Source organism: Engraulis encrasicolus, chromosome 3 (assembly GCF_034702125.1).
Source record: "Engraulis encrasicolus isolate BLACKSEA-1 chromosome 3, IST_EnEncr_1.0, whole genome shotgun sequence".
Classification (NCBI taxonomy): domain Eukaryota; kingdom Metazoa; phylum Chordata; class Actinopteri; order Clupeiformes; family Engraulidae; genus Engraulis; species Engraulis encrasicolus.
Genome location: NC_085859.1, coordinates 49,067,016 through 49,091,575, shown reverse-complemented (window position 1 = coordinate 49,091,575; position 24,560 = coordinate 49,067,016). Strand labels below are relative to the sequence as shown.

Here is a 24,560-nt window from a genome sequence, read left to right as displayed (position 1 = left end):
TGATTCTAACTTCATAAAGCCACCATTACCAGCTGCAGTAATAACAAATCAATAGCAAATTCTTTTTTTTTTTTTTTTAATCATTACGATTATTTATGAGATAATTATTGCAAAAATGACATGAGAGAAGTGTCGTTTCTATAAATGAAATTCCAATTCAAACTACCCTTATTACTATTACCAAAGTATAGAAACAGTCAGTCTACTATTAGGAATGACAGAAAAGAACATGGGATAAACTGTGGAAACATGGACGCATGCACGCACACACACATACACACACACACACACACACACACACACACACACACACACACACACACACACACACACACACACACACACACACATACACACACACACACACTGTACCTCTCTCCATTGGTTAAGGTTAACCCACTGTAGACTCTGGAGAGGTCTCTCAGATTGAAGATATAATGGAACTTGGAGGGTGTTGGTGGCAGGTCTTTGATGATCATTTTGTACAGTTCCAAGGTGCAAAATGTCAACTTGTCACAGATATTGTGGACGCAGTCGTCAAATGTCTAGGAGGAGTAAAATGATTAAATTAGATATTATTTTATTTCACCTCATTTCACTAAGATGATTCATTCCATCTTATTCTTCAGAAATGAATAGTATAAAGTGCAAATTATGACATTATATTGTTATAGTTACTTATAAAATACCGGTATGTCGAACGGCTTATGAAATATGTCGAAAATCCACTTTGCCACTTTCACAATGTTGTGGAAATCAAATAAATCCCCATAACAGGGCAGAAAGCAATAGGACAAGAAAGGAATACGCAAATCAAAATGCTTATTTCACCATCAATAGAATGGTCAGAAAGCAATACCCAAATTTTGATGATGTTGTGTTTTGCCTTTTGCCTCAGCCAATGGTTACCAGCTTTGACTAGTACCGTAGTACTTATGTAGCACCTACTGTACAGTGTGGGTACACGTCACCTTGGTGTGGCCTTTGATTATTGAGGAATAGATGACGTGCAAGGCCTCCTCTGCAGGGAAGGGCATGTTGAACACAGTGAAGAGGGAAATGAAGCGCTGGTCTACTTCGTTGCGTCCGCCACCAGCCTTGCCCATGGCTGCAATGAATCCCAGGTCTTTCAGGATCTTGTAGTTCAACTCCTTCCCACGGTCGTACATGCCCCCACGATCCAGTAGCAACTTCAAAAGAGCAATGGGCTGCTGGGTGCCATAGTCATCCACCTGACACACACCAAGAAGAAAATTAAACTTGGCCTTTTACACCTTCATTAATGCAAACACAATGATGAGAGAGAGAGGAAACGAGTGGGTGGGGAGAAATAGAGATGGGGAAGGATCAGGAAGTGACCTACGGTTGGAATCAAACCCGGATTTCCGGCTTTATGGCACGGCAACTCAGCCTACAAGGGCCCCTGAATTTTGTTTTTACAGTTTTTCTCGATTGGTTTGGCTAATTTCTTGAAACCGAGATGACATTTCTATGAATTTTGGGTCACTTGGCTAAACATTCTTACACTTCTGCACAACAGTTCAGATAACTAGCAAAATGTCATATACGTCCCAAAGCAGCTCATTCTTGCATCAGCACTAAACCTTCTCCCACATAAATAGTCAGTACCATAAAAATGGCATATATCCTTCTCAATTGGTTTGGCTCATTTGCATTCATTTAGTCATTCTGTCAAAATAAACTGGATGGTTCAGCATAAAGCCATGGATCCTCATCACTTGCTCATATCACTCCAAAAACAGTTTACCCGTGTGTCGAAACTAAATTCCTTCCACAGAATGCCGTTTGAAAAAATGTCAAGAAATTAGCCAAATAACAGAGGACACTGTAGTATACACGGTTGTAAAATTATTTTCTACAAACTAGTAAAGTTACAATACCATCTGGCCTGTTGAACACTGTCATGAATTTACTGTTTACAGTTAAGAAATTCTTAACATATTATGTCCTTGACTGTTTTGACAATTGTGTAGACTACTTTGCATATGATGACTCACACAATGAAATCATGCTGACATGTTTTGGAGAGGGCAACCATTACACTGAGAATTGTCTAATTCGTTTAGATAAGCAAGGTCAATTTATTTGGAAAATGTGCTAAATGTATGCTGAATGTGTCAACTGAAGGGTATTTGTACATATCCATCTGCAGAGATGTACTAAACATTTGAGACATGTACAAAGCATTTGATATCTGATGAAAGCAATGAAGAATGCCATTCTGTTTTGGGAAATTGCAAGTTGGTTTGGGGATTTGTCCGTGTTGTTTTGAGAATGTCATCTCAGTTTCGAGAAATTAGCCAAACCAATCGAGAAAAACTGTAAACGTGAGTTTTTTGTCAGCACATTTTGTTAAATGATATTTCTACAAAGTAGCATTTGAGATACTTTGTGAACCGTTAGAGATACTTAATTGATATTGAGCCTGTGAGCAGTGACATACAGTATGTTTTACTCTACTGTACAGTATGTACTGTATATGTAAGCTTTTGCTCATGCCACAATTGTCCTTAAAGTTATACTAAATCTATAGTCTAGCAAAGCAGAAATAAAAGCTGAATCTGATGTTGGAAGAGCAGTGCACTGCATTTTGTTGGAGCTGGTGTGCAGAGGGCTATGATGCAAGAGGGTGATGCAAGTAACATGCTATACAGTCCAAAGGATTTTTTTTGATGACCCTTTTTTTCTTGGTCCTGTCTAATAAAATGATGAATAAAACTAGAGTAAATGAATAGTGACTAACCCGTGGCATGTTCATGTCATCCATGAAGACCAGCAGGCGTTTGCCCATTGGGGGGCCGTATGTGTCTTTAGTCCTCTTCTCTACGCTGGCTTCAAGACTCCTTTGGACGTCCATAGAAGTCGTCCTTGATGAGAAATTTATTGTCAGCATCATCTGTTGGGAGAAAAAATATGACATACACGTAAAATGGGTTTTTGTTATGGGAATTGTATGGCTCCCCAAAAATACGTGCAAACGTCAATAAGCTGTGGCTAGATATCATCTCAGTTCCTACAGTATAACATTACCTTCATTTTCCAATAAGAACAACACATTATTCTCAGGGGTACTCTGGAGCCAATGCAATCAAGCAGGCTAACTGCCCATGGCGACAGCCAAATTGCCCTAGGTCATTTCCCAACTGTACGTCATTTCTCTCCCTCACTTGTGTCATTCATATCAGCTCTTCACTGTGCTGTCTAATAAGGCCTCAAAGAGTGAGATAGATAGATAGATAGATAGATAGATAGATAGATAGATAGATAGATAGATAGATAGATAGATAGATAGATAGATAGATAGATAGATAGATAGATAGATAGATAGATAGATAGATAGATAGATAGATCATTCTCACGGTGGTGTCAGTGTTAAGGTGGTTGAGGAAGTTCTGTGTGGTGGCTGTTTTCGAAGTTCCAGACTCTCCCACCAACACTACTGGCCTTTTGATCTTCACCATTTGCTCCAAAAGCCAGTTGGCACGAGTTGTATCCACCGTCGGAACTAAAAGGAAGAACATTTTGAATAATGTGACATATTTTACTATTTTTCACCATTCTATTGTGGTTAAAGAGTCTGTTGCTCAGTCACAATTTCCCTGAATTAAGAATGGATGATAATGATTTAAAAGCTCTGCATTGGACTTGCTGTCATGCTTCATCACAATCACATCTCTAGCAATCACACGTTATGCGCTTTTCAAACTATGCACCTTGTGTGTGTATTTAAGACAAGGGTGATCAGCTGTCACTAAAACATTTGTGCAGATGAGATTTAACCTGTTAAATGCAGCTACTACTGTACATCTTTCTCATGCTTTCTTCCAAAGCCATAACATATACAACAAACTGAATAGAAATAGTCTATAGTGGCACTGTAGTCAGAAGGGACAATGTGAATAAACAAACATCATGAATAAGCAAGTAGAATTAAAGACGGCATGTAAGGGGGAAAATGTATTCATACCAAGAATGTCGATAAACTTCATATCTGAACAGTGCAGATAGCTTGAGACAAGAGAGGTCCAGGGCAACCACTTCTGTTGTTTTTTATCAAAGTGGAATTCATACAGTGTCGGCAAATACCCTGGACACATGTAAACAGAACCATTCATTTTTTGTATTCTCACATTTAGAAATGTCCAGAAAATGCAGTCAATATTCCACTTAAATTGAATTTAAGTTTCATTTAGATGGAATTTCTAAAACTGGTCTCTGTGTTCTCACCGGGTATCTCTCCAGGTCCGGCAAGTGTCTCTGGGTCATTGATGATGGTCATCATTGACAGCTTCTTAATGTACTCATCAAATTTGATCCTGCCGTTGTCAAGGAGGGAGGCTCCCAGAGAGCAGTACAAGGCCTCCAGAAAAACACACTCGAGCTCCTCTACATCCATCCCAGGAGACTCCAACAGAGCGTCCAGCATCAAGCTCAACTGGGTGACCTGATATGATGATAATAACAGTAATAATGTATTGTTTAAAATGCAGTATCACCATACAACATGGTCTCAAAACACTGTAAAACAAAAATAAAATAAAATAAAATAAAATAATTAATTAATTAAGCACATGGAGGTACCATCAGCTTACAAGTACACGTTTTTACTTGGATTATAGTGGAAAAGACCATTTGTTTCATGCAGAGTGAAACTGTGGGGTTCTGTACTCCGAGGAACATAATTATCTGAAGGCCATGTTGTATGATGTAGTAGTGGAAAAATAGGCCTGGATTAGTACTGAGTGTAGGGATAATAATTAGTAAATATCAATTTGTCTATCAGTTGTTGTATCGTGTTTACTCATGTGTGCTTGTGTTTAGAATTATACACTATGGTACAGTACATGATTTTTGAAATACAATTTCCCACCATGTTTCTAATTTGTTAACATGCAATATTATTAAGGAGATGGACCAACCATATTTAGATCTGTTTGTGGGACGATGGTTTTCAGCTTTTTTCCTTGCTTGCCATCCACTATACCTTCAACAATCATGTCAATCGTAGATGGAACATACTTATCAAACAACTGAGAAAGGTCTTCGCATTCCTGAAAAAAAAAAAATGTAGTAGTGACACAAGTGCCTTGTGTGCATTATGGGAATACGGCACATCATTTAGGATGCATTTAAAACTTTAATATTAAACAATTCATATTGAGTGAATATTGAATTAGGGGAAAGCCCTTAAAATGCTGCTCTGCACCGCTTGACAGCGGACAAACCTCATCGTTTTCTCCACAGAGGAGGAGACACACCAAGCCAAGAGGAAGGGACAGAGAGAACAACATTCATTTGCAGCCATGAACTCTATCCAGTGTTTCCCACATAAATTTTGGAAACTATGGGGGCAGCAGGAGTTTTTTTGTTTGGGGGTTGTGTGTTGCATTACACGCGGGGCATGGGATGGGGTTTGGGGGGGGGGGTAGAAATTCACGCGATGAGTAAAGTATGACATTGGCGCAAGGAGAAGCTATCGGCCTACATTTCAGCCATTTACAGTATATCACGAAAGTGAATACACCCCTCACAGTTTTGCAGATTTTTGAGTATATCTTTTCATAGGAAAGCATTACAGAAATGTAACTTTGACACAATGATTAGTGACCTTTTAACAACATATTTAACCGCTTAAATTTCTTGTTCACTGATTTCGAGACGATTTGAGCCAACATAGCCCCTTCTCTACCGGATTTTAATCTGGGGTGTACTCACTTTTGTGAGTACATGTTCAAACATTAATGGCTGTATTTTGTTTTTTTCTGAGTGAACAAGAAATTTAAGCGGTTAAATATGTTGTTAAAAGGTCACTAATCATTGTGTCAAAGTTACATTTCTGTAATGCTTTCCTATGAAAAGATATACTCAAACATCTGCAAAACTGTGAGGGGTGTATTCACTTTCGTGATATACTGTATGTTTTGAGAAATTACATAAGATTTTACCCATGACATGGGTTTCATTCGTCCCTCATGCAGGTCTATGCAATGAAAATAAAAAACATAAAAAAATAGGAGCATAGATAAGAATTTAGGAGCACTGTGAAATTGTTAAGGTACATACAAAAAGGGTCTTGGAGAGTAGGCTATAACTTCTTCCCCACACACATAGGTGTACACATTCTACATGAGGGGTGCTGGTCACAGGGCCAGTTCTTCAAAATTCCTCCCAGTAAAAGGGCTGAACAACATACTACACATTTATGTCTATATTCACATTTATTACACATTCACTTCTATATGCAGCCAGATGTCTCCTCTACTGTGTCAATGAAGGCCTGTCTAACTCTTTATCATAAAACTTTAAAACAAAGCCTTGGAAGTGTCAGTAAACTCATCCCAAATGTCCCTTCTCTGAAGATTTTTTTATTCCCAAACTCCCAAACCCAACTAGGCTTTTGATCCCTCTGTCTTTCAAGCACTCATGGTTTTCTCTATAGGATGTATTTACTCCAGGTGGAAAATGCGAAGGAAGTCGTTTTTCAAATCGTTTTTTAGAAAAAGGAAATTGTTAAAAAATTAAAAATAAATAAATAAATAAACTATGGTGGCCAAATTTAAACTATGGCGTTGCGCCATAGTTTTCTCAATGTATGGGAAACACTGCTATCAGTAGCTACTACACCCACAACATCAGGCAGGACGCAATAGGATGGACAAGAAAACCTTACCTTCACCGGCCTGGTGCTCACCCACTTCTGCCAGTATGGAACGAAACGCAGGTTTTTGGGGTCGACGAAGACCATTCCACATCGGGAGACTGTGGCTGGAGATGCATACTGCAAGTCTCCCACCTGTGATGAATGCAGTTTGCAATCTCAACCAAAGGCTTTAAAAGGTTTACTATTCCATATAGGTCAATATGCCTAACATTCGCTCTTCACCCATCTTTCCCCTGTGCACCGCCACATTTGTAAAAGGCCACAATGGGAAGAGGGCAGTTGTTTTGTCATGTTATGGCTAATAAATGTGATTTTTTTCAAGGCAGATATTGTAATTTTGTCTAATTATCTTCTAAACAAAACACACATGACACAGTATATGCAATGTAGACTGACATTTAAAAATATGACAAGCTAGTACTGGATGCCTTAATGTCTAGGGTTACTTTTTTCACGTCTTACCATGTTCTCTCTACACTCCACCTGGCACCCCTAGGAGAGGGTCCTCCCAAATCTTTAGGAAGCTTGTGAAGACCCTTCTTTTCTGAGACTGACCCCTCTTAGCAACAACACTAATTCCATTCAGCATTTATCTTCCTGCACTCTAACTGAACTAACATTTCCTGTACCTGGCTTACGCTGTATTTCTCGACACACTGGAACTTGTTTGTGTCCTCCTTTGAGATAAATGGTTTAATGGTTATTGAGGCTAATGGTTTAAATACTAGGCGCTGGAGGGAATAGCATATCTACAGTACTTTCAGGGGTGCTGAGTACATTATTCAATGCACCTTTGGAGACTGTTGAGACAGCCTATGGTTTCTGATTAGTGAGCTTGACTGGATGGCACCCAATGGAGGATGCAACAAAATAACTGGAAAAAAAATCTGTGGCATTGAGGTATTGAGATCAATTGGATATAATCACCTCAAAGAGCAGAGCACAGTGGTTCTGCAAACGGATTCTCTCCCCATTGGCTAAGGTCAGCAGTCTGTTATCGTCCATCACAGAGTTCATGTTCTCCACCCACAGAGCATCAACATCCCCATCAAACAGTATGTACCTGCGGAGTACAACACAGTGGTTTACATGCATGCAAAAGCTAAGGCGAAGGGGGAAATAAATGTATCTACATGGAATAAACATAGCCAACCATTGTATTTTGAACAAAAAATATATATTTTCTTTCTCAAATCGTTTCAAGGGGGTCAGTGGGCATTATCCTATCACTTCCCGCTGAAATGGAAAATAAGCCCATCTGCCTCCTTTATAAGCACAGGGGAATCATTTCAACAGTGTAAAGCCCCAAAATAGTAGCTTACCGCTTTAAATAAACCATCCGGTCAGAGTTTCAGTATGTGTTGACTTCTACTCGTTCCATGACATGACCCATTCCAAGTGGTGACATTCAGAACCTTACCTTTTCTCTTTTTTGTCTGTGGGTTTGTTGATGTCACGGAAGATGTTTGAAAGTATTCCATCGGTCCAATCACGGGTGGCAGGATCAAGAATGCCGTAGAGTTCAATAACACTCATCGCTTTGGGGTTCAGAGAATACAACCTGGTCATCAGGCCCAGCCTGCAGTGCCACAAGCCATAAAGGTAAATGGGTGAAGGAAAAAGGACAGTGCATGTTCATATGCAAGCAAAGAAATGTACAATTGCTCATTTTAAATTCAGACGTACCACTGCCACATATTTGCAAAACCAAAGCAAGATAGAACTCTTGAAGCGTTTAGACACAAGCAATTTATGGGTGTGAATGCACAATGAAAGCATAATAACAAACCTTGTCTGCGATTGGCACAGGGTGTTGATAACAACAGACTTTCCCCCGCCTGTGGGTCCAACTACCATTGTAGTGTGTCTGGTCATCATAGTTTCATACAGCTGTACCACTTTATCCACCTAAGAAATAGAAAACATAGAAAACACTATCACTAGATGTGAGATGTAATACAGGTGTAATAGATAATGGAAGAAAAGTTGTCAATGTGAAATGCTACCACATCAGTCACACAGTCACAACAGTCAAGCAGTCACTGCGTGCCAGCTTGAACTGAGTGTTGCACTTTGGTTTTTCAACTTTCAATTAGTTGAGATTTGATTGTGCTTAAACCAAACACATTATCATTGAATTCTGAGACTAATGTGATGTTTACACTTCACTTATTACATCCATGAAATGCAGTGTGTGTTGGGTATACCCCCTCCCCCAAATGACATTGTCCACAGCGCGCCACCCCCAGTCAAATGTAGAAACCCCTGACTTTTCCATGATCTTTCCTGACAGAAAATGTGAATTCCATTGACTTACTTTGTAGGGAAATGTCACATTTAAACCAGTTAAATCAATCCCAACAGATTCTAAGTCCTTCCACTTAACTGGTGTGAATAAGAGCAAATTCATTAGAGTGAAACTGTTGAAGCACCATCTGGTGAAACCAAGTTCTTGGTTTCTGCACAGGACATTCACAGATGCACTGTTTCACTTCAAAATTTTGGTCGCATATAACAAATGACACAGACACAGGTTTTAGCAATGCACACAGACAAACAGGTTTTAGCATTTCAACCCCCCAATTCAATGGTGATCCCCGAAAAAAAAAGACTCAACGGATCATAAAGCCATGAGCATGAATGTCTGACCTGATTGGGCAGCATGATATACAGATTCTCCTGCAAAACCTGCTCCACTGCATCGTTGAAGCTGGGGTAGCGGACTCTGGGGCAGTCCAACCCCGGGAAGAGGTCAGATATCAGGCCCAGGAACAGGGGAACATCCTCAAACACAAACTTGGGCAGATTCATGTCCCTCAGAGCACGCATTAACACCACATCCTGTGACAGAAGAAACATTGTACATAATCAGATAGACAAACCAAATTGTTTTAGTTAAAAATACAGTACAATACAGTTCAAACATCTACCTGTTTACTTACTCCAATGTGCCTTGTTGTGAGAAAGTTCTGAGAAATTTAACTGCTCACAAAATTGTATACCTGAATCTCTACATAATCCTGCCAAGACCTCTGTGAGGTTCTCCTCCAAGCTTAGACGGCTGAGATTGCTTTTATTTTAGATGACTGTGTATACTGTACTTGCCCTTTTCTTAATTAATATAATTTCTTGTTTGACCTTTTTTTATTTATTTTCGAAATATGTTCCTCTCTACCCGTATTTATTCTGACTATGGTGTCTGATACTTAATTTCACTATCTTTTTTGTATACTATGAACCATGAACTTGTGTCAGCCATATATAAAAGAGTTGAGCACAATGTTTCACATATATCATATGCATACATTTGAGTTGAAAATACTGTTTACAGATCATTAATGTCTTGAATGGCGTGAAATATATTACACTTAGACCAAATAATGTCCTCAATACAAATCATACAAATACAAATAATGTCAAAACAGCCATAATGTTAGCAACAGAATGTCTTGCTAGAACTATCATGACCTCCCTGATTCATAAGAATCTCGAGAGCAGTATACCAATTAAACCATTTGGCTACTTAGCCCAGTCTACTGATTTTTCAGTAGCCCAATCTACCGATTTTTCATTTTTACAAATGTTGAAACATACTGTATGCATTATATTATATACTGTATGTTGAAACATAATTTGAACTGTTTGCTACCTCACAGAGATCCGCTGAGCCTCTCTTTAGCTCTCCTGCCATCACCAGCACAGACTTCAGAGCTCGCAGCCCAAAGTCATAGTGAGACTGCTTGGACAGCTGCTCACGTGCCAGTTTATACAACACGGTCATCTTCTTGGCCAGAGTCTGTTTGGAAATAAAGAACTCCAAGTTTAGAAGTTGGAAGTCATGTAGGGAATTGAAATGTTACATCCCTATCCATTCAGAAATTAAACTAGCCATTTTTCCAGAACGAAATAAATGCTGTTATCGTCATTGTGCATGTGTAGTATCAAGTGAGAGAATTTATGTCATACTTTAGCCATGAGGAAGCCCTCGGAGAACAACATGATCTCACAGATCTGCTGCAGGTCGGGGACGATGACCACCACTGGCCGGAACAAAGCCTTCACTGACTCGGGCAGCTCTGTGCGGCCTGCGTAGCCCGGGTTCATGGTGATGAAAATACCCATGCGGTCATCAAGACTGATCTCCTGGCCCTCAAACTGAAAGACAATATTATGCATGGTACACTTACTTGACTGTTACAGTTTTACAGTTGCAAAATAATAGTGGAAACACAGTATGGATGGACTTGCTCAATTAATAAAGGATGACAGTGAGTGTTTAAGCAGACAATAGACTTCAGACGAAGAACATGCATAGATTCATAGATTACTTCTACTATTTTTTTCTGTCCCACTTTGCGTCGGGGTTCTACATCACTCTGTCGTGCGCTACTCCATGACAGGGACCTTCTTGTTGACCGTTATCCCTTACTTAAAGGGGTATGCCACTATTTTGGGGCTTAATACAGTTAAAATCGTTGGCCAGGGTTTATAAAGGTGGTAAAGTGTCTTGTTTTTCATGTAAGCCGTTGTCTTGCTTTAAGACAAGTTAAAAGAGGGAATATGTCGCTAAGCTAGTGAAAGTCAATGGATCCGTGTAGCATTGTAGCATGCTACATGGATCCATTGACTTTCACTAGCTTAGCGACATATTCCCTCATTTAACTTGTCTTAAAGCAAGACAACGCTTAACATGAAAAATAAGACACTTTACCGCCTTTATAAACCCCAGCCAACGAATTTAACTGTAGTAAGCCCCAAAATAGTGGCATACACCTTTAATGTAGAATAAGATTTGATGAAACGACAAAACCCTCAGAGGCACAGGTGAAAACTTACATGGAAGCGCTTCAGGTGCAGTATGAGAGCGTTGCGGATGGTCTGGATCTGAGAGGAGATGACGGAGAGCACCGAGGCATCAATCCTGTTGAACTCATCAAAGCAGCCCCAGGCGCCGCACTGAGCCAGGCCCGACAGGATCTTTCCCACTGCCTGGTGGACAAACAACAAACAGAAAACATGACTTCCTATAATATTAAGAATTGTATGTCTTTTATGCAAAAAGGCTTTACTGAGATTCTGCCATGTGAAGGTGTAGCAACTGTAAAGCCTATCTGCACAAAGACTTGAAGTGAGCAGATTACTTTACAGTATATTCTAAATTTTACAACTTCAAACATTTTGAGTGATTTATGGGAAAAGAGAAATACCATATGCCCAATCATATGAGATGCCAAAGGTTTCCTCATTCACTTCAAGCAAAAACTAACAATCAAGCTGGTACTTGCTGCTCTGGGAGATATTGCCAGGTAACACTAACGGCTTGCAAAATGCCACAATAAACACTGTATTGCGAATGAAACTACACTTACCATATAGTCCATTCCTTCACCACAGTTTGTGACGACACACAGTAGTCCCAGAGCTTTGGCTAGATCTTTGGTGGACTCTGTTTTTCCCGTTCCTGCTGGTCCAGCTGGGGCTCCACCAAGATACATTGACAAGGCCTGCATACAAAATGTAGGCTTCAAAAAGTATACACTAACTAGGCCTGTACACACAAAACACAGGCTTAGTTTAGTTCAGTTTATTTTGTTTATTGTCACAGGGGCATGTACAAAGTTCATTAGTTACAAAAGTAAAAAAAAAAAAAAAAAAAAGATGATTTGTATCAGATTATAGCTAAAAGCTAAGTGTCATCTGTAGTCCCTGGGCATGTGAGAAATAAAATACAATAAAATAAGAGGCTAAAATAAGAGCAGACACTCAATGTTGTGTATCTGGTGGCTGCCAATTTGTTCTGAGCTTCAGATACATGGACAGCACTTGTACACAAATGCAAGCTTAACATAGTGCAAATTGTGAAGAGGAACGCATATATAGGTGTGGAGAAGCCCAACCCTGATTACCTGTGTAAGTGTGAGATAGATGCGGTCAGTGAGGGGTGTGATGACCAGGCGTCCGTTCAGGCCCATGTATTCATAACCGTATGAGAACTGGGCACTGCACTGGCGCACAAACAAGTCATCCGGTTCCTTGTCCCAGTAGAACCTCAGCTGACTCTCCCACTCAAACTCACGGGCGTCCATTATGCTGAACAAGGAAGGAACATCAGGGTTATATTGAAGGACTGCAATTCCTTTCTTATCTGTAAAATTATTCACCATGGCTTTCATTTCTCCGTGTCATGCATACTTTTTGCACAGGCCAAGTCATTCCACTGCATGGAAAGCAAACTGGTCCACTTCAGAAAGACTACTAGGCCAGGAATGACTGAAGCACTTGTTATTTCATTGTGGTGTAAACATAATGACTGACGTTTCGACGCATTCCGTGTCTTTTTCATTTTACTGCATGCCTTATGAAAGTGACCCTATGCATGTGACCAATGGAATATCCTTGTATCCTTGTTCATTTCCTCTCTTTATTACCTTAAAGGTAGCCTCGCGACGCCATCCTCTGTACTCCACCCAAAGATTTTGGCTCCGCACATCGTCTGGCAAAAGCCTCGAGCTCGGTTCTCTCAGTGTTTCGCCAATCAGCAAACAGTTGAGAGGGGTGACGTAGAACTCACTGTTACTGATTGGTGAAGGTAACTATATTCACACTTTCGTTTTGTTATTTGCATGCTTTTGCGACGCTATAACGTAACAGGCATGCTAATAAAGCACAATATGGGTTTTAATTTGAGTTTGGAACTTCAATTAATTTAAATGATAGAGTAAGATCAGACCATCTCCCATCGCCCACGGAGACGGATTCCTTATGGCTTTTGCCAGACTGATTGACGGAGTCAACAGTCGGCTATTTGCCCAGGCTACCTTAAAGGTGCTAAATGTTGAATTGGTACTGCAATCATAATAGTGCAAAATTTCTAAAAGTCAAAATGTGAATTATTGCACAATTACACAAACTGTCCTGGTTGCACAACTGCAATGCTGTCAGTACGAGAAGTATTTCACATCAACAACACCACCAATCTAAGGTGACCTATCAAGATTTCATTATTGTCGTTGATACGTACGTATATGTACGCAACACTTAAACTAAATGACCAATTACCAATTTCCTGTTCAATTAACTAAGGAGCATGTCTCACCTGTCACGAACAAAACTGTCAACAATGTCCCTCGCATGAACATCGATAATGAGGACTGTGTTGATTTTCCGCCTGTCGTTCTTCTTCATGGGTAGCGATATGCGTTTGACCAGCTCATCGATCTGCTGGTGCATCTGCTTGGCGTAGTTCTTCAGCGCCTGCTTCTCGCCCTTCTTCACCTTGATGAAGACGTCCTCCACCTCCCACGTCCACCACACCTGGTTGGCAGCCAGCACCACCATGCCTTGGTAGTCCAGCATCCAGTCCACCCTAAACACACACAAAGTGAATGAAATAAAAATGGGGGTCATGGTTTTATTTTCAATTTAAAGTTAGGGCCTCTCAGTGTTTCACATACTGAGACCTTACTGTGGTGCAACACCACACATTTTTACTTCAGCCTCTTCTTCTGTTGTCTGAAACAACTGTCGCATTTCACTTATTTTTCCCTACTCAGTATCCCATGATCCTGATTGGTTTGGCTGCATGAATGTCCGGGAACTGGGCAAATGCACCTAGAACCTCAAGTGAGCTTACAAAACTGAGCAGAAATACACAAGGATCAAGCGAGAACCAGGTGAAGGCCCACATACATTACATCATTAAAATATAGTACAACAGGCGTGTACAGGACAGATGTGTCCGTCTATGCCAGTTCCAACCTTTTTTTTTTTTTTCCCAAAACGCCCCCCCCTGGCCCCCCTGAGGATGTGCTTTTTGGTTATTGCTCATATTGTCCATGGAAAGTCCAAATAATGTGGCAGGCAACAAAGTGGCGAGACAAGGGATTTTTTTTTAGCAATTTTTTTTTTTTAGCAATTTATAATAAGCCTACCATACTTGGATTTGGAAAAGAACCATATGGTTTCAAATTTCAAATAGATCAAGCAGATATCTTATAGACAGAGATAAGTCATTTTAGTTATTTTCTGGTATCCACTTTCTGTCGGGTGAACGCCCCTTTAGGAGGCCTTCGGTTAGGAGACCTTCGGAGTCCTGTGGTTGAGAATAAATGGAGTCCCCTTAGCACTGTAGATGGTGGTAGCACACTTCTCGTGCATACACCTCAAAAATAGAAGGAGGGGACAACGCCCCCTTAGGAGACCCAAGTTAAGCACACACTTTAGCTTTGGGTGGGCGGGTTTCGAAGCCTCTTTATTACTCCACCCTCTTTGGATCAAGTATATTAGCCTACAAATTACCCGACACCACGCCATTTCAGCATCATGTGCATGTGGGAAAGAGTCTAAACATCGACAGAAATAAATAAATACAACAATTTGGATGCGCTTTATGATTCAATGCCAGCTTTTCACCGTCAAGGCACAAAACAGTCAGCTTCATTGTAAGAGTGCTAGAGTTTACCAAATTTAAACGACTGCTAAGAAATTATCAAAAGACGCGCTCTCTCAGTGCTGAGCACAACGGAAAGCAGCGGTCCACACGCCCGTCAGCAGGAAACGAATGAACCTCACTTGCAATATGTCCGAGAACTCGCTGGGAATATTCAAAGGGAGGCTCGTGCAGACTTCTGAGCCCAAGTTTGTGGACTGGAGAAAAGCGGAGGAATATGTGATATGAAAAAAAGCTAACCGAAGCTTAAATGCCCACGTCTAGAGGAAGAGCTGTTCGCACTGCGGGTCGAGGCCCGTCATAAACTGTCTAATTAAAGCTCCATGTCGTGGAGTTATCGCACGGACGGACAGACATACCCTCTTATAGAGATGCTGGACGCATCTAATAAAACTCAAGTGGTGCCGTGTTGTGTTTGGTGCCGAGGTGGCCATCTAAATAAAACTTAACTCTGCCGTAGCACTGACCTGTATCGTGGCCAAACCACTAGGCTACATTTTGTGTTTGGTGCCTTGTGTTTTGTGCCAGGTGGCCATCTGTAAAATAAAACACAACTCTGCCGAAGCACTGAACTGTATCGTCACCACTGCATGAATTGTGTTTGGTGCCTCGCTTGCGCAAGGTGGTCATCTGTGTTTGGTGCCTTGCGCAAGGTGGTCATCTGTAGAACTCTGTCGTAGCACTGACCTCTATCGTAACCACTGCATTAATAATTATTGTGTTTGGTGCATTGCGCGAGGTGGCCAATGCCATCTGTAAATAAAACTTAACTCTGCCGTAGCAAAACTGAACTCAGCCGTGTGCGAGGTGGCCATATGTAAAATAAAACTCAAGCCTGCCCCCTTGTGGATACAAGAGGGAATCACGATTCAGAAACGCGTGACGGACCAACGGACGGACCAACGGACGGCGGACAAGGAACACATCTAAAAAAATGTGTACAACATGGCAGGAATTGTGAGTGAGCCCAGGCTAGTGTACACACAATGCATGAGTAGTAACTGAATCATGGGAATTAGTGTGTGTCACTATCTGCCTATTGAAAATTTCAGTCCATTTTTGGGAGGAAAAAAACAACAACAACAAAAAACTTCACACTAGAGTTTGATTCTGAGCCACTGTGGTTCTGGTGGCACTGCTGTACCTGCTCTTCTGGTGGCTGTAGTAGAAGATGGCCTCCTTGGTGATGAGCTTGTTGGTCCTCCTCATCTCCAGCAGCACTTTGGTCATCCATTCCTCCACACGACCTTCAGCAGCCACCGGCTGCCTCAAGGTCATCATCTCCCCTTCTGCCGACACCAGCGCCTTCGCCATCGTTTCTCCATTCCCACCCAGGTCGAATTGTAGCGACGCAATGTTGTCGTACATCTGTGCAGGTACAGTACAGTACGACGACGACAAACATTTGTAAATGAATCCTAAAATGGTTGTCATTAAAACTTTGACACTTGTCTTCTTTTCTGTTTTGTCTTATTTTTGTGTTTTGTTACAAAAAAAACCTCTTCATTGAAGAAACAAAATGAAGTAACTTTTGTGATGTTCAGATATCAAAACAGACACTCAAAGGTTCAGTTTCAAGAAGTGACAAGAATGAAATGAAACAAAATGAATTAATGAAATGAATGAAACAGAAGCTCAATTCTCCTCGTCATTGACATTAATGATTACTGGTGAATCTTTTCACTGGTCATTCTTTTAACATATCAGAAATTGGAACATTAGAAAGCCCCATTCAATGCAATGGGAGATTGTCAGAACTCTTAAGAGCTGTATTCTGTACTGAATAGCACAGATATTACCTTGATTATGTGCTCCTGTACGCAGGTTGGCTCACTGCTACCTAGAATACTGAGCAGCTCGTCATCAGAGATGAAAAAGAATCTGGGAAAGGCATTGCGTTTGGAATCCAGGTAGTCGTTGAGGCTCTTCTGACATCGTTCCAAGCCGTCACTCAAAGCTTGCAGGTCAACCAGGCGATTTGGCACTAGGCAGCATCTCTTAATACCCGGGTCCTTCACTGAATCTGCCATAATCTGTTTGCCAAAACCACAAACACAGTTCAGCCTACCAAACTTACATTTCAGTTCAGTTGGGGAACATGAAAAGCAAACACAGGGGGGTATAACAGGGGAATAATTGGGTAAACTTACCTTTTTGAATGTTCTGTCAATATTGTCAAATTTTTTGGCTTCTTCTGGAAGTTGGGATCGAATGTCTCCACCGATAAAGATGCTCTCTAGGTACATCCATTTACGTTGCACCAACATCCAAACCTGTGGACAAACACAACAGGGATTTATACCATATCAACGAAACAAGAATTCTTCATATGACAATATACCGGTACGTATGTATAAATGAAAAACCATGTGAGGTCTCAGAATTCTTTGACACCTTGACCATCCAGGTTAAACATATCAGTTGGATTGTCTTCCATGGTTGGTATCATTCCAACTGCACTGTACTGGTTTAACTGATCAGTCTGTGTAGCTTCGGAACAGACTTAATGTTTTGAGGAACAATCAAAGAGTTTTCACATTTTGAAAAGAATTGAATCAATTAAAATGACATGAATTGCACCATGAATTGCAACTACAGCCATCTCCAAAAGTGTTGTCGCCTATTCATCTGTTTGGAATAACAGCTAATAACCTGACTTTCAATTTATCACTAGGCTTCAGAAGTCACTCATATGAAAGCTATAACCCTCCCGAATGAAGTTTTATGTACAAAAATAAATGTCATGCACCAAAGAAAGATTGACTCTATAATGAACACAGACAGGGTAGATTTTCACAAGACAAAAGTTTTGTCGCCTATCGAACATAATGTGAAAATGAGCAGATAAGTGACTTCAAAACACTTCGAACACGCAGATCGGGTGTCATTCTTAATCACTGAATCACTCTCACCTCTTCAGAAAATCAACGTTGGCCTTAGGTGTATGTTTAGGGTCGTTGTAATCATAGAAAGCAACACAATGAAAAACAATGAAGGTCAATGAGAGATGGTGACATATTTGCTATTCGTAGAGCAACACATTTTTAACTTCATGATATAATCAATGATAAAAGCCCTCAAACACCTGCAGCATGCATGCAGCTCCTCATAAGAGCTATATCTCTACCATGTTTCACTTTATGCACCATGTTTCTTTTTTTCATATTCTGACCTGTCTGTGTTCATTAAAGGGTCAATCTTTTTTTGGTGCATGAAATTTATTTTTTAACTTTTTAACTTCATTCGGGAGGGTTGTAGCTTTCATATGAGTGACTTCTGATGCCAAGTGATTCATTGACAGTCAGGTTATTAGCAAATTAGTTATTGCAAACAGATGGATAGGCGACAACACTTTTGGAGACGACTGTACAGATGTTCCATACATAATAAAAAGTGGCAATGTGTGTATTTTATGTATACATTAAAGGTGAATTATTAGGCTTTTGTTATGCATCATGCTTTTTATTATGCTTTCATTACGCATTTTTGTTCTGGTCCTGTGCTGTTTTGCATCGTAGCACCAGATTGCCTGCAGACGCCATCCCTTTGTTGTACAGTTATCTCCCTTATGTCCCTTAATTCTCTTTTCTGATTGGCTGATTAGGTGGCCATTAACTCGATCTTGGCGGAGGCAACTCTGTCTCTGTCCTGCGTACGTTGACGAGTTCTAGAGTCTCGCCATTCACTTCATTGAACTAGTCACCTCGTGGGCCATTATCATGTTCCATCTTCCATACTGTAGCAGAACTTCTATAAAACACACAGTGCTTACCTCTATGACCTCACTGATCATGGAGAGGCTCTTCTCCCATGTTTGTACGGTGGCCAGGAAGGGTCCCACAAAACGGCTGCCAGCCATGCTCTGCAGGTTCATGGCATAGTCATCCAGGTTCTGCAGTATTTCATCGACAGCACCTAGACAATTAGATAATTTTGTTTACTGAAACTTCGACAGACCAGTGTAAGAGATGAATGGGCTAACTGCAACAATAACACCACATCACACACCCTCCACACAATTGACCCAAATCATACACCAAACTTAACACACCAAGGAACTAGAACCCAACCATAACATCATAAAGGGCAATAGTTTAGTTCTTCGCATGTTGAGCATCAAAGTGCAGAACTAAGTGCAATTAGTTATTTATTTGAATTCATCTTTCTTGATGCTACACTGGTAGGGAGGGATGAATGCTGTATGTGTACAGTTGGTTTGGAGGGCTGTAGATGATAAAAGTGCTGACCTAGGATGAAGCCGCGCTCTTGTGTCCCCTTGAAGTAGCGCTGCACATTGAACTTCATGTTCTCCCATGTCTCCACCACCTCTTTTACCCCCTGTGTTAAAAAAACAAAATGGTTTGAGAAGTTGATAGGTCTGAGTTTGTGATTTCAAACAGGTTAATTTACCGTCTTGAAACACAACAGTCACAACTGGAAGAAGAACCTGAACATGGTTGAGGCAAAGCGACTTTGTTCTTTGATGGACTTACAGTCACAGTTAATATTGTAGTTAACAGGATACTCTCTATCCATCTATTGGGCATACAGGGGACTACTGTTCTTGACAAAAATAACTTGTAGAACAGGCATACATTTGCATGCTAAGATAGATTATGTAATTTAGTTACTAATTTTCTAAATCTTTTCATTAATATTAACTAGGTAATTAACATATTTTTACAGATCTGGCCAAAAGAAGATCCACCATTTTTTGTATGAAAAGCACATATCTCCTATCAATAATGAATACTTAGGAATTGAGGGTGGTGGTAAATATCCATGAAAAAGATAAAGATTTGTGAATGGGCATCATACATTCTGAAAATAAAACTACTGATAAAATGTACATACTCTACATGTAATGCCAATTACCTTCTCAATGCTGAGTTCTTTGACGGCTGAGGTGACAATTTCTCCAATTACATTGCCATGCTTGTGCAGTTCCATGGCAAACATATTCTCCAGAGTGAAGGTGTCAGGATTCATCTCAAATGTTGTGCCTGTACGATCCATTAGCTCTTTCCAGTGCCTGCCAAACCAAATTTAGTAATGTTAGCTTGCTAATTAAATGTTACACAAAAAGACCAGAATAATGAATTCCACCATAAGGCAAGGAACGATACCCCTTCACAATACTAGTTTTCCTCAGACGGCAGGACTTCAAGCGTCATAACGGCATAACGGTTTACTGTCTTATTTAAGTGAATCACTATTATGTCCACAACAGTGTCTAGTTAAGAGCATGTCGTTTTGAAAGCAACGCTTGCAACTGAAACTGAACTGAACTGAAGACATTGTGTAGCCTTGCCTCTCTCTCAGGGCCTCATTCTTCAAGTCCAGCAAAAGAGGCAGCGATTCTTTCAGCTCCTTCATGCGTCCCTCTAGAAAAAAGGCAACGGGCAGAGATCGTACATCCTTTGGAAGCTTTCGAAGGCTTTTTATGTAGCCTTCAATGCCCTCCTGCAACAGCTGGATATTCAGGTTCACCCACAAGGTCTGGGACCACTCTGCCTTTGCTGCCTGAAACACACAAGTTGAAAAATATTGTTTCAACATCACCAAAACAAGTGTTCCAAGTAGGGATTTCTTAATTAAAACAATTTAAATGCCCATTCGCATATTATGAATGGGATTCTGGTTCATACTCTCTCTCTTACTTTCTGAGCTTTGTAAATTTCATATATCTGACGAAGTCCACGCATCTCTTTCTGCACGTTGACGAGCTCTGGGTACATGGTGATGGGGAGATCAAAAAGCTTCTCAGCGTTGGCCAGCTCTTGTCGCCCGCCTTCAATCTTGGCTAGTTCAGCATCATACGTTTCCATGACCGCTAGCCCTAAGGAGATAGAAAGAGAAAACTGTTCAAAACTTTGTTCAATTCACAAAACAGATAGTGAACGTTTTATGTTTGCATACATTTCTTTCATTATACAGCTCATCTAAGGGTTGCAGAAAAGTCCATTAAATGTTCAAAAATGTAATATACTTGAATAGCAGACAATTGCTGTGTCTAAAGACAGTAAGCATTTGGAGTGCACGCACATCAAAGTAAACAGGTGTCAGACTAAACATAATCAAACTAAAAAGAACTGTGTACTGAGTGGTTTCCGTGAAAGTGGATCTTAAATGTACCTTTCTCCAAGTCATCTCCCACTGCTCCTGGGCCGTGCATGTGAAAACTTTCTGCAAAAATGTCCAGCTCCTGCTGGTACTCATCTATCTGTCCCTTTGTGATCTAAGCAATGGGGCGAAATTACATTTGTGACTGATCAGACTGGATTGTTAACCTCTGCATGTCCACATAACACTGTTGAAGGAATTGACATTTCTACACACATAATGGCACTGAGACTATAAACACATTACAATTTCAGAATTATATTTATATTATAACTGCTATAAAAACAGGCAAGACATGAACAATACATGATGAAAAGCCAAGAAAATAGACATTGCTACTTACTTCAGTAAATGTTTTCTTCACTTTTCCCAAACTGTGATCAACTCTTCTGGATTCTACAAACAGCTCATCCCATAGCTTGCCAATGCTGGCTGCCTGTTCCAACTCCTCTTCTGAAACCTATAGTCCATCATTTCATTTCAAATGAATTCAAGAATGCTGTCATAAAAACTTTGATGAGATAAATTGGTGGCATACTGGCACTCAATTAATCTGCAAGATGTCAAACAAGGGCTGCAATAAAACATGTTTGTTGCAGAGTACATGTCTGCTTTGCCCATTTGCCATGCATTTTCATGTTAATAATGCAAATGGTGGTTTATTTTAACGCAAGGTACACAGATGCATGTGCGTGCGCAGTGCAATATTGACACAACCTCTGGGGGTGATCTTCCAAACTTTCATGATGAGGTTACAGTAGAGTCAAACAATGGTGAAAAATATTAACGAGCCACGATGCCATTGGCTATCTGCCCCCTGGATGATACCCCCAGTATCATGCGTAGTTAGTGGCAATCCTACAGTGATTTGCAATCCCTACCCTGCCCGCCTGACAAAGAAAATTGTCACCTTGATGAAACATGCTTATAACATGCTAATAAAAATACAAGAACATGTTATTAGCGCACCAGTGGTAATGATGGGAAATAACCTGTTCATAGTGCTAATGTACAATTTTCGCAATGGCGCCGGGGGCTGTTTTTCGCGATGGGGCTACCTCCTGTGTGCCGCAATTACAATTGCCTGGTCAACCCACTCGTGTGCTTAGTGCTGATAGATCTGCAGTAAAAGTGCACTCTTTCGTACATGATTGTAGGCATGACTAAGTAGGCCTTCTTAAAGTGGGTGATGCAAATAATATTTTTCTTGTATAAAATGAAAAAGTACAAAGGAATATGACAATGTGGATGACAATGCACTTAATATGAAGGTTTAAAAGTCCCAAATTCAGCTACTTTGTTAAGTTCAAAGTAACCATGACATTTCAAATGACCATAAACAAAAAAGGTAAAACTAAGCATACCTCTACATCATACATGGTCAATGTCCTGTATCGCTCCTGGATATCAGTAAATCTCATTTCCACCGCCAGAGACATATCTCTGATATCTGAGATTGTGCCCAAGACAAATTTTAGATCCTCCAAGGTTTCCGGACTCCTCTTCAAGTTTTCAGATAATTGCTGTCACAAAATGGCATTAAGAAAGCTTAGCCAAAATAACACAACTGATTTATGGAAGAACTCTGGTGTGATATAGCATATGAACATATATGATTCCTTCTACAGTAGGCTAGACTTTTACACATTTCTTCCAGAGTGCTAGGAAAAAGAGTTCAAAGAGTGATAGGAAAAAGACTTAAGTCAAAGAAAACTGATTTTCTACATCAAAAATATTACATTATTAGGGCGCGATCACACAGACCACGTATTTTACAGTAGGAGGCGGGTGTGTTCTTTTGTTTGTCAATGAAAACGAGTGGATTACGCGTCTGATATCAGCGCAAGGCGAGTTGCGGATTTTCCGGCTCTCCGCGCCGGGCGGATCGAGTTGAAAAAAGTTCAACTCAAGGTGGAAAACCCACGGCGGATATCCAGATGTTCGATAGGAGACCGTTATCAACATTCATATCAGATTCACTATCCAACGTTAGGAGAGCAAGAAAAGAGCTTGTCTTCTATTCATCATAGATAAATTGACAAAGCATTTTGTGTATGTTTTCACATCATTTAATGACACAACACCATCGATTAGGCTACGTTGCGAGTGACAGTTGTCGTTACGTTGCCTAGTCACCGCATTCGAATAGGCAGTGAATCCGCGCTTGGTGTGGTCACTTCTGATTAATCAGCTGGACGCACATCGCAGATTGTAGGCAGAAATCCGCGGCCTGTGTGATCGCGCCCTTAAACAGGTTAAGGGAGTCTTATGTTAGTCTTATTAATGTGCGTTTACATGTGGATTGTGAAGTGTCATGCAAGACAAATTTCTGTGCAAACAAACAATAAAAATGTATCTTATCTTATTTTATCTTGTCTTTACACACTAATCAGTAAAAAAAAATAAGATGGGCAGCTGCTGTCTAATGGGCATCTGTGACCTAATGGTTAGGGAGTATGGACCACAGGGTTGCAGGTTCAAATCCTGATCTAGCCAGTAGATAATGGATGAAGCACCCTTGTGTAAGGCACCTAAACATAAATTGGTTCAAGGACTGTAACCAATACCCTGTAGTAGCTGTTAGTCGCTTTGGATAAAAGGGTCATTCAATTGTAATGTAATGTAAGCTAACCCACATCGCAATAGCAACTCACCGCTAGACTGCTCTGCAAGCTTAGCAGATCCTCCCTGACAGATTCATTGAGCAGCCTCCCAAGCGAAGTCACCCAGGCCTGGGCATTCTCTTGGACCGCTTGTGCCAGCGGCTTCAAGTTAAGCCGCACGATGTGTTCGTCTTTCCAGCAGGCCTGTTGTGCCACCTCCATGCTGATGCGAGTGTAGAACTGCAGTTTGTCATCGTACATGACGCAGGAGGGACGTTTGGCGGCAAACTTCTCCATGACGATGGCTTTGTCTAGCTTCCAGAGTGGACGGTAGCGCTTCCAGCGGTTGAGGTAGCGTCCCACAGAGTTGAGGAGTCTCTGGGCACTCTGCGAGACTGCTATCGCCTGCTCAGTCACCTGGGGGTAGGGATGCAAATTAATTACATTTTTAGGATTCCTATTCCATTTTTAATTCTGCTTAACAATTCGGTTCTTTAATGATAGTCTTATCGACTCTACTTGAAAAGAAAAAAAGGTTGATCCAAATAAACTTTGTTAAATTTAAAAATGGGAAAACTTAAGCATCTCAATCAGGTTGGTGTTTCCTGCTGACTGCACGTCGCTTACACTTGTCATTTGCATAAAAGATACATGGAGTTATCCATGCCCCCTGGCATCGATAAATGAATTGTTTGCAACACTC

General features: G+C 40.6%; 1 protein-coding gene across 1 annotated transcript in view; it reads right to left on the bottom strand.

The window, feature by feature from the left end:
• The window catches only part of dnah10 (dynein axonemal heavy chain 10), a 72,624-nt gene that overhangs the window by 32,312 nt on the left and 15,752 nt on the right, over nucleotides 1-24,560 (bottom strand). Inside the window, exons 18-47 of the mRNA XM_063195603.1 lie at nucleotides 23,909-24,274; nucleotides 22,619-22,777; nucleotides 21,598-21,714; nucleotides 21,267-21,369; nucleotides 20,792-20,970; nucleotides 20,443-20,654; nucleotides 20,007-20,163; nucleotides 19,379-19,469; nucleotides 18,904-19,046; nucleotides 17,282-17,404; nucleotides 16,931-17,164; nucleotides 16,276-16,499; nucleotides 13,779-14,048; nucleotides 12,589-12,772; nucleotides 12,052-12,186; nucleotides 11,519-11,671; nucleotides 10,649-10,837; nucleotides 10,332-10,478; nucleotides 9,332-9,523; nucleotides 8,472-8,590; nucleotides 8,103-8,261; nucleotides 7,610-7,745; nucleotides 6,692-6,814; nucleotides 4,941-5,072; nucleotides 4,249-4,465; nucleotides 3,989-4,108; nucleotides 3,381-3,526; nucleotides 2,765-2,917; nucleotides 972-1,232; nucleotides 373-545 (exon numbers count right to left, since the gene is read on the bottom strand). Of these exons, the coding sequence (XP_063051673.1) occupies nucleotides 373-545; nucleotides 972-1,232; nucleotides 2,765-2,917; nucleotides 3,381-3,526; nucleotides 3,989-4,108; nucleotides 4,249-4,465; nucleotides 4,941-5,072; nucleotides 6,692-6,814; nucleotides 7,610-7,745; nucleotides 8,103-8,261; nucleotides 8,472-8,590; nucleotides 9,332-9,523; nucleotides 10,332-10,478; nucleotides 10,649-10,837; nucleotides 11,519-11,671; nucleotides 12,052-12,186; nucleotides 12,589-12,772; nucleotides 13,779-14,048; nucleotides 16,276-16,499; nucleotides 16,931-17,164; nucleotides 17,282-17,404; nucleotides 18,904-19,046; nucleotides 19,379-19,469; nucleotides 20,007-20,163; nucleotides 20,443-20,654; nucleotides 20,792-20,970; nucleotides 21,267-21,369; nucleotides 21,598-21,714; nucleotides 22,619-22,777; nucleotides 23,909-24,274 (5,117 nt within the window). The remainder of the gene's footprint in view (nucleotides 1-372; nucleotides 546-971; nucleotides 1,233-2,764; nucleotides 2,918-3,380; nucleotides 3,527-3,988; nucleotides 4,109-4,248; nucleotides 4,466-4,940; nucleotides 5,073-6,691; nucleotides 6,815-7,609; nucleotides 7,746-8,102; nucleotides 8,262-8,471; nucleotides 8,591-9,331; nucleotides 9,524-10,331; nucleotides 10,479-10,648; nucleotides 10,838-11,518; nucleotides 11,672-12,051; nucleotides 12,187-12,588; nucleotides 12,773-13,778; nucleotides 14,049-16,275; nucleotides 16,500-16,930; nucleotides 17,165-17,281; nucleotides 17,405-18,903; nucleotides 19,047-19,378; nucleotides 19,470-20,006; nucleotides 20,164-20,442; nucleotides 20,655-20,791; nucleotides 20,971-21,266; nucleotides 21,370-21,597; nucleotides 21,715-22,618; nucleotides 22,778-23,908; nucleotides 24,275-24,560) is intronic.